This window comes from Alosa alosa, chromosome 15 (genome assembly GCF_017589495.1).
Source record: "Alosa alosa isolate M-15738 ecotype Scorff River chromosome 15, AALO_Geno_1.1, whole genome shotgun sequence".
Classification (NCBI taxonomy): Eukaryota; Metazoa; Chordata; class Actinopteri; order Clupeiformes; family Clupeidae; genus Alosa; species Alosa alosa.
Window position 1 is genome coordinate 4,857,885 of NC_063203.1, and position 15,828 is coordinate 4,873,712.

At 44.3% G+C, this 15,828-nt stretch overlaps 1 protein-coding gene across 1 annotated transcript; it reads right to left on the reverse strand.

The window, feature by feature from the left end:
• Positions 1-619: 619 nt before the first annotated feature.
• LOC125308316 (extracellular calcium-sensing receptor-like) lies at positions 620-8,141 on the reverse strand. Its single transcript, XM_048264725.1, is given in 7 exon segments — positions 620-1,647; positions 1,734-1,857; positions 1,985-2,212; positions 2,292-3,083; positions 3,217-3,508; positions 3,685-3,884; positions 8,118-8,141. Coding segments are annotated over 7 exon segments (2,574 nt in total). The 3' UTR covers positions 620-733.
• Between the last annotated feature and the right edge of the window lie 7,687 nt (positions 8,142-15,828).

The following is a 15,828-nucleotide window of genomic DNA, read 5'->3' on the forward strand; positions in this document are numbered from 1 at the left end:
CGTACATGGAGAGTCAACCCTCAGCTATGTAGTATATGTACTGTAAATGAGGATTTCTAAGCCAATAGGTATGCTTCAAATTGGTGGTGGTGGTAATTAAACATGAATGGGACCATATTTATTGTATTTACAAATACAAAGAGCTCACTCATTTATTCCACAATACAATTCTGTGCAATAGAAAATTCTATATAATCTCATTATTAGTCATGCCACTACAATTCATAGAAAATGCCTGTTACAATCTGTGCTTCTCACATACAGCGCATGATTAGTTCTGGGCATAGAGATGTAAAAAGGCAATTTTATTTTTTATGTTGTAGTACACAATACATATCCACAGCATGCATGAGAAAGATGTGATGAGGGGCTGTCCAGTGTGTCTGGGCCTGACCTGGAGAGCACCACAGCCTGGAGTGGGGCCTGTGGAGAGCAAAGCTAATGGGTCAGGGCCCTTTGTGGATTCTGTCCTGTCTAATACCACTGTGAGCAAACCTAGTGCCTTGAGATAGTGTTTATTGCTAATGACACTAAATAAATGCTAAAAGTTCCATGTAATTTGAATTATAAATAAAGCCATGTGTATTCTAACGCTGCAAAACAAACTGATTTATCTCATCAAAAAAAATATTTTTACATTTTCAGTTCCAATTAAATGGATGGATACAACACATGACAGAACTCTTAAGAATAAAAGAGCAGATAATATGAGGAATTGGGACTAAATTACCCGCTACAGAGACCTTGTTGCTGTCTTCCCCATTAAGTGTTTCTTTGTGTTTTGCTCGGGCTTTATTAAAATAATGTAACATTTTGGAGTGAAAATGCAAAGCAGTAATCCAAAACTAGATGCCAAAATGGCAAATATCTCAACTGCAACTGTGAACTTTCCAGGAGAGCTGACATAAGCAGGAATAAAAGTGATCCAGACTGCACAGAATATCAGCATACTGAATGTGATGAATTTGGCTTCATTAAAGTTATCAGGTAGTTTACGAGCCAGAAAAGCCAGTATGAAACACAAGAGTGCAAGGAGTCCAATATAGCCTAATATGGCCCAGAATCCTATAGCTGAACCCACATCACATTCAAGAATGATTTTGTCTTTGAAAAGGTTCATATTCTGATATGGGAATGGAGGGGATATAGTTAACCACAGGACACATATAAGCACTTGTATGAGAGTGAAGCCAAGAACACTGAGTCTCTGTTGCAGAGGCCCAAACCACTTCATGACATTACTGCCTGGAAGAGTGGCTCTGAAGGCCATTAACACCACTATTGTTTTCCCCAGAACACAGGAGATGCAGAGAACAAAGGTGATCCCAAACGCTGTGTGACGCAACATACAGGACCACTCAGAGGGCCGACCAATGAAAGTAAGAGAGCAAAGGAAACACAGAGTCAGTGAGAAGAGCAGTAAAAAGCTCAGCTCAGAGTTGTTGGCTTTGACAATTGGCGTCTCTCTGTGTATGTAGAACACAGCTGCCACCGAAATAGTAATTAATGTTCCAAACAGAGAAAAAAATACAAGAACAATTCCCATAATTTCAGAGTAAGAAAGGAATTCAATATATTTTAACACACACTGATCCCTATTCTCATTTGACCAGTACTCCCCATCACAAGGTATGCAGTCATTAGAATCTGAAAAAATATTTAAAAAGATGATGTAATGTTTCATCATATATATGTCAAAATATATGTTATAGTTGGATTGAAATGGTATATACCTGTTTCATTGCTGATCTCTCCCTCTCCACATGGTATACAGTCATAGCAGCAAACAGGCTTGCCTTTCTGTACAGCCTTCCTGGTGCCTGGAGGACAGCTCTCACTGCACACAGACACAGGCACCTTTTTGATACAGAGAGGGACAAAATAACCACGATGAACTGCTGTAAAACATTAAGCCATTAGTTGAATCTATAGTATTAGCAGATTCCTGCTGTTCTTATACAGTGATCTTGTTTTTATGCGTTACCTTGGTTTGACCACCAGCCCATATCATGCCGACTTGGTCCAGAATAAAACGCTGCTCTGGGGGCATTGATGTGTCATAGATTCCCACAGATCGGAACTGCAAAGTTCCATCATCATCCGGCTGCCAATTGACCAGCTCATACCTGGCTGCAGGGTCTCCCTTGGAGTCAAAGAAAATCTGCTCCCCAGTTTTAGAGGTGTAATTAACCTTCTTTAAATATTCAAGCACCTGTTGGTTAAATTAATAGTCAAATTCACATTGTTCAAATTACTTTTTTTGAATTATACTCTTTTGATCTTAAATGTACCTTTTCAGGAACTAAAATATTTCTATGGGTTTCATTGGAGACTGCTGCATCCATGAGAAGATTATGTAGAGAGTGTGCAATGGCATATACAGCTGTGTAGACTTTATTGGAGATGCGCAGCTCAGATACATCTGTGTACTGATTCTGCAGAGTCTGTAAGCTCTCTGATCCTGTGCACTGCGTGCCTCCAAAGGGGGTGTTTTTAAATGAGCACTGAAATGCTGTCTCCCAAAACTCTCTGAGTAAGAGGTTTTTTGGTGCTTTTGAGGGATGCACATTGATGAGAAACTCCTTCAAGCCTTCCAGCTTTACATTTCCAATTGCAAACCCTACAGCACCCGTTAAGAATCTGTAGGCTTTTGTTTCCGATAGGCCTTTAGAAGTGATCCATGACTCACTGCCCACCCATTGCAACCCTGACACGTTATGTTGTGCCAGCTCATTTAAAAGAGGAATTATGTCCCCAAGTGCTAGAAATGCCACCACTACTTTGGCAGTGGCCGTTTTCATCACCTCAATGATCCTCAGTAAATCTTCTTTTGGATCCGTTCGGAAATAGGCTTCAGAATACTCTACACAAATACCAAGTTCTTGTGCAACTTCCACAAAGGTGGCAATTCCATTATTCCCATAATCACCCCTACTTCTGACAGCTCCAACCCAAGTCCAGCCAAATAGCTTGACCAGTTGTGCCAGTGCTCTGCTCTGGTAGTAGTCACTAGGAATAGTTCTGAAAAAGGTTGGGAACCTCTTTGTGTTGCTGAGACAAGCACATGTGGCAAAATGACTCACCTAGAAATTGGATTAAAAGGCAAAAAGAAGGCTGAATGAAAAACAATTAAGTGAAACATAACAAGTTGCATAGCATCAGAAATATATCATTTTTACAGTCCTTTTGATATTAAACATAATTATAATGTGTTACCACAGGAATGCTGAAGGGTCCCACTACAGTTGATATGCCAATAGTGGGAGTGGAGCTAGATTCCCCAACAATGGCTTGAACAGCCGGTGGTCGTTGGCATGATTCTTCACTCAGTGTCTCCCCATAGCCATTCATCAAAGCCATAGCTGAACGGACTGCCAGGGAAATAGAGCCACAGGAGTCATATATTTTATATCCCATAGTTGTGCCAGGGAGGAGGTTTGTGTTGTTGTTTATTTCCTCTATCGCAAAAATAAGTGTCTGAGCAAACTGAAACTCACGCAGATTCAGTCTGTAACAATATTCACGATATACAAAATACAAGGACTTAAAATAGTTGATGAACCCTAACAATGTTAGTCTTTACAATAATTGAAACCTAACAATGTTATTAGTCTTATTAGTTATTAGTTAGTTATAACTCATTATCCATAATAATAAATAAAATAGGCTCCTCTCAGAACAAACCTTATACAAGATGTAGGCTCTGGCTCTGATGTAAAAGTATGAGTCTCCACCTGTGGCTCTCTGTGTATTGAAAAAACTGCCCCGATATTGATATCTCCCTCGGATGACAAGAGAGGCCGTGCTGGCTGGCCCAGCAGACTGCAACTCTGCTGCATCAGTCCATTAGCACACAAACTCGCAAGGAGTAGAAGCAGAGTTGGCTGTATCATGACTATGAAACACAAAATGGAGGCCAGTGAAATGATAAAGCGAGGAGCCCCAGTTTATAGTGATCAAGATACCCCCACAGGGACCATCATACCAGAGATCCTCCGAGAACTCCTCCAATAACACATGCATGCACGTGAATTCAACTTGTGTGTATAATGGCTGAATTAATAGCTAGATCTAGATCTACCACATAGCAGTGCAAAACAGGACCACATCACATCTAATACAGTATGTGAAGAAAATAAACTATGCCCCGCCGTGCTCATTGCAAACAGCAAGTTTTGCATTATCTCCCGCTGATGATACAATTATTGTTTAACAAAGCAATACAATATACATGGTTCATACCACTGCTTGGTTGAATTTCCTATTCTGATGCGGTCTTTAGAATGTCAATTATTTTTCATATATTTGCACACCTATGAAGTACTTCCAGTTTTTTGGCCGCATTAAGCTTGTATATCAATTTGCCAAACTCCTTGTGAAGTTTAAATGAACTGTCATGTTGCAACAGAGTTACTAATTAGCAATCTTATACTGTCAGAGCTTGGCCTGATATGCTATAGCCCCAAATCGCAAACAGTGGCGTAGTTATCGGCAGTAAGCTAAACGCTTCCCAAATAGCATTTTTTAACCAGTAATATTGTTCAAAACAGCACCAAACCTCGTCAGTAGCTTGCTTAGGGCCTCTACACATAAAACGAAGCACCAACAACCTAGTTAGCGAACCCAGAGTTTATTACAGAAGACTGTTAAGAACACTTACCAACTGTCTCCCTACCAGCACCGCAGTCACACTATCCGTATAAATTCTTTGGTCACCTCTATTAATGATTTACGGCTCCCATTGACTTCCATTCAACACATGTAAACAACGAACAACGGAAAAAAATTCTCTGGATAGCGCGACTGCGGTAAGTCTCTTCATACTAAAAAACAATACCAAATAGATTTTTGATCTTAATATAACATTAATTACTGAACCCTAGAGGGGTCATTGTAAGATATTTTTTGGTGTATATCCAATGAGAGCAAGATGTAGTAAAACAAGCACACAATATACTAAATTGTGCACACAATCTAGTAAAATGAGGCCACAATTTAGTAGAATGAGTGCACAATTTACTAAAATGAGTGCACATTCTTATACAAAAATATCTTGCAATGACACCTCCTGGGCTCCGTAACACTTTTCATTCATTCATTCAATCTTTATTTATTCTCAGAGGTTCATTGAGGTAAGTCCTCATTTTCAGTGAAGCCGGGATTACACAGTGGCAATGGAATATCAAGAGATTAGTATAATAATTGTGGAAAATAAAACAAAATAAAACAAATAATAAGACAACCTACATAACATTATAAAGGAGGAAGGGAAAATAAAAATACAGAAAATATTAATAATAAAATAATAACAATAACAAAACTAGAAAATGTAATTCCAGGGAATTACCATTGCATGTAAATTTAAAAACTGCTGTGTATAACATTACTTACAGTATGATTATTCAGATTACAGAGATTTACAGACAACCACCTACTTGGTTAGATGTTAGCTTAGAGTATATGACAGTCAGTACAAATAGTCAATTCAATATTGATCAATATTGATTTTAATACAGTACTGCAGAAACAGCAGAATGATACTCAGAACACACTAATGAACACTTAACAACCAATGCAAGCTTGAAGTCAAAAAATCAAAGTTGTTGAAACCAAATTTTAAAGTTAACCAATAATAAGACAGATTTATTTATCAGTTTTAATTCTGAACTGGCAGCAACAGCTAGAGGCCTCAGTTAATGACAATAGGTCAAATTTGATGGTGATATATACTGAAGAATAAAAGAGTCAGCCCTTCAGATGATCAGTTTTAGACAGAACTTAGATCTTAATTTTCACACAGCAAAGCTCAGGTCTAAAAACAGAGGTCTAACAGCACAGCTAAGTTTCACAGATGTTACAGTACAGGTATGATTCAAAGGTATGAATGGTTGACTAATATGATTCACAAGTATACAAGTTCCATATAGTTAGTATAGTCCTCACACAACAATATAGTTCTCAGAATGTCTCAGTGTAGATCTTGGATAAGTCTCAGTATGGTAAATGGTATGTGCACAGATATGTTAAGATATGGTCACATGTTTGTAAGAATGTATGTTAGTAGGTATGTTGCTAGCAACAGTGTCAGAGATGTATGGTTGACAGGTGTGCACAGACAGGCACACAAGTAATGTCACAGTCATCACCACTGGTCTGATCTGGAACCTAAAAGACAAAAGCAAACAAGTTTAACAGTTATACCAAAACAATGCAAGGAATGTCTGCAATTGTACAATTGTTCAATACAACTCATTTATTTAAGTGAAGTTGTTACATTACATTAGGCTGACACATTTTAATCTAACAACTAACATGGTAAACAGTTTAAGCTTTTTAAACAATTCTCTCAACAATTCTAGGACAATTAAAAAAAAGGTAGAGTACTATACAACTGTTGCACCATCAAGCTACTGGTAGTTGCCAGCCTATTATTAAATTGCAAACAAAGCAGAGTTCAGTGTTTTATTGTTTTCAGTTTAGGAATAGTTGATAGTTAATCATATTTTTAAAAATATAAAACGTAAAAAGCTTAGAAAACTTTGCAGCCAAAGGGTTTGTTGTTGCTATTGCTAATCATATGAGTAAGGACGTATCATTCTGATACTAATTATCTTGATAACCAACTGCTATATGGTCTATTTCCTAAAGTCCCTTTCCACAGGAGTATTAATCAAGCACCAATGCATTCATAATCTAGGTGCTTGATTGTATACACCTGTGGAAAGGGACCTGATGAAACCCATCAATAGACGAACTATGATAGCATACTGTGATAGTATTAGGCTGCGTAAGAATCAGAAGCGTAGAATGAAAACGTAGCCTGGCCTATTTTATACACAAACAAGCGGTGTACAATGTTAAACATTTGGTCATAAAGACAGGAGAATATTTGTCAGCTTTAACTAAAATGTGAACGGTAGAAGCCATAACGTTATGACCATCAACAAGTAACGTTATTCATGCCATGAATGAAACCCATGATGGGTTTCATCAGGTCCCTTCAGTAGGCTATAATCAAGCACCATGTAGTCTGCATTCATAATCTATTCTAGGTGCTTGATTCTATACACCTGTGGAAAGTGACCTGGTATTGAATAGAACCAGAGCCATAGTAGGCTATAGCCTACCTACTTCTCTGGGGATCGTTTCTAGAAAGCATCGTTTGCTAACTTGCGTCGCAACCTTGGTAGTTCGCTCCATCGTTCTTGGATTTGGTGTTTCTAGAAAGCGGAGTTCGAACTCTCAATCATAAACAAGGACACAAAGTTTGGTCGTTTGAACTACTGCCCCTAGGCAGTCGCACTTGTGTCGTTCCTTGGTAGTTCCTGTTGGTGTCCGGAGCGCCTAACCAAAAATCACGACCGCCAAACCAAAATTTGCGAAGTGGAGGTTTATCTTGTGACACAATGATTGATCTATCCTGTAGCTTAATTTTGATTAAGACACTGACTCCCCTACTTGGCTCATTCTTGCTATTTATGTCAATTCAAGTATTGCCTTGCTTTTAGTATTATAATCTTCATAGACCCTTACATCAGCAGTGATAAATGGTGTAGTGGCTAAAGCAGATGACTTATTATCCCAACGTTGTTGGTTCGATTTTCTTATGATGTGAGATTGTCCTCTTGCTTCTCGCTACCTGCAGGTGAACTAGTGTGACAGGTAGATTCAATTGTTTTTGACTGATGTATTGTACCTATGGTCTCTCGATGTAGAGTAACTATATACATAAATATGTATGGTCAAAACCTATTGTTGTGTCTCGTAGGCCTACTCTTACTCAGAGATGAAAAGAAGAGATTGATGCTTAACTCCGCCGAAATGAGTAGTGCACTGACGCTGCCGTTAAGCCCTGAGACAATAGATAACATTTGCGATACCCAGACATTCGTCCAGGCTATATATTTTTTCCAACATAGATATTTAACGCAAATAATGGCACATATTGGTCGGCTTCAGTAAAATGTTTTATATACTTGCAATTAATAGGTTTAGGTTTTTGCAGATGACAATGACAATGCCAGCATTAATCACTCGGTTAAAGAGAAAAATGTCAACATAGGCTGTGGCAGAGAATTTCTAGGGGGTGGGGTATTACACGTTGCCACTGTTTCCACCAATGATATCTATCGCTGCATCATCAACAACGTTGTTGGAGGTAGCGCGCATTGCACACAGGTAATGATGCTTTCTGGAAACATGTGTAACAATGTCAGTTGTTTTGAAGCAAGTTGCGTCGTACCATGGTGGTTGAGCAACGTCGTTGCTAACTTTTCTAGAAACGACCCCCTGGTTAGCTGCTAATGTTCTAGTTAAAACACTGCTGGGGGTCGTTTCTAGAAAATTTAGCAACGACGTTGCTCAACCACCATGGTACGACGCAACTTGCGACCAAACAACGACACTGTTGATGGTGCAGTGATACATATTGTAGCGTGGCTCGGACATGCTGACAGGGAAATGTGTTACTGTTATGCTTACCTTCATGCAGTGCATTATGGGAGAAATGTATGGCTAAGATACTGGGTAAGCTTCCTAATGTTATGTGTTAATCACCGGTGAGTGACTTGTAATGTATGTGTGTAAACTAGCCGGCTGTTGTGTTGTCGGGATGAAAGGGTTAATGTTATGGGATGCCACCCAGGTTGTGTAGTATAGCCACTGGGTATAAGCTGACCCATTCCAAGTTGTATGTTTGTTATCTGTAAATGTTGGTAATAAACTGCCAAGAAAGCAAGTATTCTTTGCCTTGTCACATTGGTGTCAGAAAGGTCTAGAAAGAGAGAAGGATGTTTACACCGACGTGGACAACATCTGGAAGATCCACCGAACCCACAACTTACGTGAAAGGCAAGATTCCCACCTATGAGATGGAAGAATCGCCGATTCGAAATCCATCACGCTCTACCAAGGCAGATGGTGCCAGTGACCCACGACAGAGTGGCGACCCAGCTGCACTCGTCCCTAGCAAGCAGACTGCCCTGGACGGAATGCCGGGTTTAGAACCGAGGCCGCTGCCAGAGATTCCTGCACTGAGCATGCCAACTCGCCCGCTGCCAGAGATTCCTGCACTGAGCATGCCAACTCGCCCGCTGCCGGAAATCCCTGTGCTGAACATGGCAACTCGTCCGCCAGAGAACACGCCTAAGAGAACCACCATGAAACTGCCAAAGTACAATGGTGAAGGGCATTTGGAAACCTATCTCGTACAAGTACAGTTGGCAGCCGACTTTAATGGCTGGTCGAGGGAAGAGACAGGCGTGCAAGTTGCACTTGCCCTGGAGGGAAAGGCACTTCAGGCATTAATGGACTTAACGCCGGGTCAACACGCTAACTGGCCGGCGATCAAAGGAGCCCTGCAGCGCCGCTTCGGCCAGCGCATCTTCGTAGACGATGCACGGGAGAAACTAGCTACTCGTTACAGAAAGGAAGGGGAGAGCCTGGGGGCATTCGCGGCGGACTTGAGGCTTTATGCGCGAAGAGGATATGCAAGTTTTGCCGGTGCTGAACAAGAGGAGCTAGCGTTACAGGCATTTGTGCGGGCCTGCTTCAGAACGGCTTCGGGAGCACATCCGCCTAAGCTTCCCCCGCTCTCTGACGACAGCGCTGGACGAGGCGGAACGTGTTGAGCATGTCCTATGCGCCAATAGGCAGCATGTACGGCAGGTGGAGGTGAACATGGCACCGAACTGTCAACACCACCTGGCTGGGTAGCCACACAGACACAGATTGCCACAGTGACGGGAGAACGGGCACCCATGAAAGGAAGAAAAGCCATGACCGTTGCCAATAAGCTGGTCGCGACTGTCCAACACCCCTTCTGGTTGGCTGATATACAAGATGACGGCATCATCGGCCTGGACTTACTGACTCAGTGGGGGGCCACAGTGAAGGTGAAGGAAGCTCAACTTTGCATAAGCAGAGCGACTGTGGACCTGCACGCTGTTGGAGAAGATACAACAACACGAGGCGCTGCAGTAGCCAGTACCGAGCTGCCTGCCGAAAGCCTATCAGCTGCTGATCTACCGAGGGCACTTAGCCCCACACCATCGCCATCCGAGGAGACGAGACAGGCAGTACAAGAGCTGTGTATGCGCAGCCAGGAAGGGCTGCTGCCTAGTCAACAGCTTCAGCTGCAACAACTCCTCCAGGATTTTGGGGACATATTTGCTGCTCGGGACGAAGAGTGCGTCGGCACAAATTTAGTCCAACATGACATTGATACAGGGAACGCCCGCCCAATACGTCTTCGACCCCGACGTCTGCCACTAGCCAAACGAGCTGCAGCGGAAGAGATCACCGAAATGGCAGCAGCAGGGGTTATCGAGCCGAGCAACAGCCCATGGCAGGCGCCAGCGGTTCTAGTAAGAAAAAAAGATCAGACATGGCGATTCTGTGTCGATTACAGACGCCTGAATGAAGTCACGCGTAAAGACTCTTACCCGCTTCCCCTGATCGACGACGCGCTTGATGACGTCGCTGGGTCGAAATGGTTCAGTTCGCTGGACCTACGGAGTGGGTATTGGCAGATGCACCTGACGCCAGAGGCACGTCCCAAGACGGCGTTTTCCATCGGGCAGGGGCTGTGGCAGTTCAGGGTCCTACCATTTGGACTTTGTAACGGGCCCGCTTCCTTTGAGCGCTTAATGGAGCGAGTGCGGCGTGCCACGGAGTCGCTGTGTGGTATTTCTTGACGACCTACTCTGCCATGCTGCGGATTTCGAGGGAGCCATGGCCAACCTACAAGAAGTGATCGAAGCTATCCGGAAGGCTGGGCTGCGACTACACCCTCGGAAATGTCATCTGCTGCGGAGGGAAACAGCCTTCCTCGGGCACATCGTGGGCGAGGCCGGCGTGTCAACTGATCCAGGCAAAGTCGCCGCCGTGAGAGACTGGCCAAAACCCCGCGATGTTGCCGAGCTTAGGAGCTTCTTAGGGCTGGCGTCCTACAACAGGCGCTTCGTCAAAGACTTTGCTCTCAAAGCCAGCCCGCTGTACCGGCTGACTGAGAAGTCACAGTCTTTCAACTGGAGTGAGGACTGTACGAACGCATTCGACAGGCTTCGAGCAGCGCTAGTGGAGGCACCCGTGCTGGCATTCCCTGACCCCACTCGGCCATTCATTCTCGACACTGATGCAAGCGATGTGGGTGTCGGGGCGGTGCTTTCCCAAGAGGGAGAGCATGGGGAGCAGGTTATTGCCTACTTTAGCCGGGCTCTCAGTCGACCAGAGAGAAATTACTGTGTCACAAGAAGGGAACTGCTAGCGGTGGTTGGGGATAAGAAACTTCAGAACTTATCTCTATGGAAACAAGTTTCTACTACGCACAGACCACGCCTCACTCACTTGGTTGCTAAGTTTCCGTGAGCCGGAGGGACAGTTGGCCCGATGGCTGGAAGCACTACAAGACTATGACACAGGGCTGGCAGGCTGCACGCGAATGCAGACGCGCTGTCACGGCGCCCATGTTTGGAAACAAAATGCCGCCACTGTGAGCGGAACGAGATGAGGAGCACGACAGCAGTGGAGGCAATGCACAACGAGCATTCAAGAGAGATGGGAGACTGCATCTCCAGGAGTGCGGCCACGGTGCCGCCAGCAGACACCAGCGGGTGGGAAGTATTCGACCGTCAGCAGCTGCGGCGGATGCAAGAGCAAGACGCCGTCCTTGCAAGGCTCCGTTCTTGGGTGGAAGAAGGGCAGCGTCCACAGTGGTCCGCTGTGTCTGCCCTGCACTCAGAAACTAAAGCCCTCTACTCACAGTGGCCCAACTTCACCATCCGGGATGGGTTGCTGTATCACCGCTGGCAGACACCGTCCGGACAGCGAGAGACACTGCAGCTGTTGGTGCCACCCTGTGTCCGCGGCCAGGTGCTCCAAATGAATCACGGCGCGGTGGGGACCGGCCATTTCGGTGTCATGAAAACACTACGCCGGCTCCGGTCACGGTTCTATTGGCCTGGCTGCCGCCTCAATACAGAGCAATACGTTCATTGCTGTGACGCCTGTACGGCGAGGAAAGGACCCGGACGGCGCTCCTATGCCCCGCTACAGCGGTACCAGGTCACCCTTTCCTGTCACCGAGCGGAATAACCGGTACATCTTGGTAGCAATGGACTACTTTACTAAGTGGCCTGAAGCATACGCCACACCTGACCAGAGTGCCATCACAACAGCTGCATTCTTGGTGAACGAAATGGTCTCTCGGTTCGGCGTCCCAGAAGAACTGCACAGCGACCAGGGGAGGAACTTCGAGGCAGAGGTGTTCCAAGAGGTATGCCGGGGTGAAAAAGACACGGACTACTCCACTGCACCCACAAAGCGAAAACGCTGGCAGAACAGTTAACCATCACTGGTAATCGACAAGCAGACTGGGACCTTCACATTCCGATGGTTCTGTGGGCATATAGGAGCGCCGTCCAGGAGAGCACTGGGTGTACGCCTGCCGCTCTAATGTTCGGCCACGAGCTCCGGACACCCGTGGACCTAGCATTCGGGCCACCCCCGGAACCAGCAGTCGAGGGTACGCCAGGGCTGGACTATTACTACAAGCTCCGTGAACGGCTCAAGGAAGCCTACGAACTCAATCGCGAGGCTCTGCACACAGCAGCGATGCGTCAGAAGCGTGCCTATGACACTCGCTCTGCGGGACAGGACTTCGCTAGCGGAGACCAAGTATGGATTTACTCCCCGCAGCGTAAAAAAGGGGTTTCCCCTAAACTGTGTAGCAAATGGATAGGACCATGTGTTGTGTTAGCGAAGCTATCTGATGTGGTGTACCGTGTTCAGCTTACGGGACGTAGGAGAGTTGTGGTCCTTCACCGTGACCGATTGGCGCCCTACCGGCCCTTAGCACGTCCCGGTGGGGAAACAGAGACTGTGGGTGAAACGGAGACTGTTGGGGGGTCGGACATTGGAACAACCCCGTCTGTTACGCAGACGCCACCGAGCCACTCGGGACGTACCCGCAGGCCACCCGCTCATCTTCGGGACTTTGTAATGTAAGCTGGGGTCATGGGGACATGGGACCCGCTTAGGGGGGGGGCTATGTAGCGTGGCTCGGACATGCTGACAGGGAAATGTGTTACTGTTATGCTTACCTTCATGCAGTGCATTTTGGGAGAAATGTATGGCTAAGATACTGGGTAAGCTTCCTAATGTTATGTGTTAATCACCGGTGAGTGACTTGTAATGTATGTGTGTAAACTAGCCGGCTGTTGTGTTGTCGGGATGAAAGGGTTTATGTTACGGGATGCCACCCAGGTTGTGTAGTATAGCCACTGGGTATAAGCTGACCCATTCCAAGTTGTATGTTTGTTATCTGTAAATGTTGGTAATAAACTGCCAAGAAAGCAAGTATTCTTTGCCTCGTCACAATATCATTGGTGGAAACAGTGGAAACGTGTAATACCCCACCCCCTAGAAATGTTCTGTCACGGCCTATGTCGACATGTTTCTAATCTTAACCGAGTGATTAATGCTGGTATTGTCATTGCCATCAGCCAAAATCTAAACCTATTGCAAGCATATAAAACAGTTAACTTAAGCAGACCAATATGAGTCATTATTTGTGTTAAATATCTATGTGTTGGAAAAAATATATAGCCTGGACAAATATCTGGGTATCCCATAGGTTATCAACTGTCTCGTGGCTTAACGGCAGCGCGTTGGACGTGTCACACTAGTTCACCTGCAGGTAGCGAGAAGCAAGAGGACAATCTCACATCATAAGAAAATCGAACCTACAACGTTGGCATAATAAGTCATCTGCTTTAGCCACTACACCATTTAACACTGCTGTTGTTAGGGACTGTGAAGATTATAATACTAAAAGCAAGGCAATACTTAACATAAATAGCAAGAATGAGCCAAGTAGGGGAGCAGTGTCTTCATCAAAATTAAGCTACAGGATAGATCAATCATTGAGTCACGAGATAAACATCCACTTCGCAAATTTTGGTTAGGCGGTTGTGATTTTTGGTTAGGCGCTCCGGACACCAACAGGAACTACCAAGGAACAACACAAGTGCGACTGCCTAGGGGCAGTAGTTCAAACAATCAAACTTTGCGTCCTTGTTTGCGATTGAGAGTTCGACCTACCCTTTCTAGAAACACCAAATCCAAGAACGATGGAGCGGACTATCAAGGTTGCGACGCAAGTTAGCAAACGATGCTTTCTAGAAACGACCCCCTGGTTAGTAGCCTACAGTAGGCCTAATGAACAAATGTAACGTTAGTGCGTTACGTTTGATTGTCGTTAGCTATCAAAACCTACAGCTAACCGGTCACTGTAAAGTTGACGACATATTAACGTTGATTAACAGTGGGGTTCCTTACATAATAAATATCAACGTAGCAAGGTGCTAACGTCAACTATTTCACTAACGTTAAAACGTTACCTAACGTTATAACATTAGTTTAGCTATTTGTGACTAGAGTGTGGCTACCCGACCCGAGCCTGAAGGGTCCCGACGGGTTCGGACAAATATTTAGAAATTGTAGTCGGGTTCGGTTCGGGTTCGAACACATGGGGGCGATATGCATTGGGAGCTTTACATTTAAAATTCCTTATTATGTTGGGTAACCAACAGGTCTGTTTTACATGATGCAAACGTTTGTTTTTTGAGAATAAAGTAAAATGTAAAAAAGACCTAATAGCTTTCTTCCTGTGTGCTTATCGTTTGATTTGTTTATCGTGACAACGCATTTCAGGCATGCCGCCTGAAATGCACACGCTTTGTCACGATACATAAACAAATGGTTATGCACATTTCGCACATATGCACATAAGCACAGTCTTGGGTGACGTTAAAAAACGTTGTTAGCCTATCAGGAGATTTTAAGATTATTTGCGTTGCATACTGTGGTAAAGACATAGGCTACCGATAGGTCGTCTTGTTCAACTGGATGAGGATTTCCTCGAGTTGCCCCAATTAACGTCGATGCTGCATATGGATCAGTGACAGAGGCACTGTAGTTTCAACGACTGTTGCAGTTCATTTTTAAGACTTTTCGTCAATGGTAAGACAAGAATTTTATTTCAATAGGCTATGCTTGCTTGGGCCTCTTTTGTTAATGTGCGCTGTGTGTGACCTGCGTGCGTGCACGCTCATCTGATTCTGTAGACAATTTGTTGTGCGTTCCGTTTAATGGGCTAAAAAGACAGGCTATCCACAAACGTGAACGTTTAATCACTAGCATGGGAATAACTGAGGCATCATCTGGCGCCGGGGGCCGGTCAGGTTCGGACATAAAAATGAAAATGCCTGTCGCGTTCAGGTCGGGTTCGGACGCAACTCTGTCGGACGCGGGCCGGGTTCGGACAGAAATTTGCGGCCCGATCCGCACTCTATTTGTGACCCATCATTTCATACATATATAAGGCTAACGTTACATAATATTTGACGACATAAATGACTCAAATACCAAAAACCGGAACACTTACCTTGTCTGAAATGTGCCTCTGAAGGAGAGTTTTACGAGCAAATAAAGTGACCAAGGCACGGCAAGCGAAGACGTTCAGAAGATTCACAGCTCCAGTGGTAGCTCGCGTTCAGCTGTTGATTGCTTTCAGCTGCAGGTCACGTCATAATACAATTAAGTTGCCGCCACAGCGGTCAATGTTAACTCTATGAGAATTTCTTGCTCTTTTATCGTAAATATCTCAAAAAGTATAAAGTTCACAAATGTGAAAAGACATAGGACAAATCTCTGTTACAAGACCTTTGTAGGAGTGTTTGAATGACGTCAAACGGTTCAGTGGTCACGTCAAATTCGGTCAGAAGAAGAATAATATTAAGAAGAACAGTGATAATAGTCCATTTACAT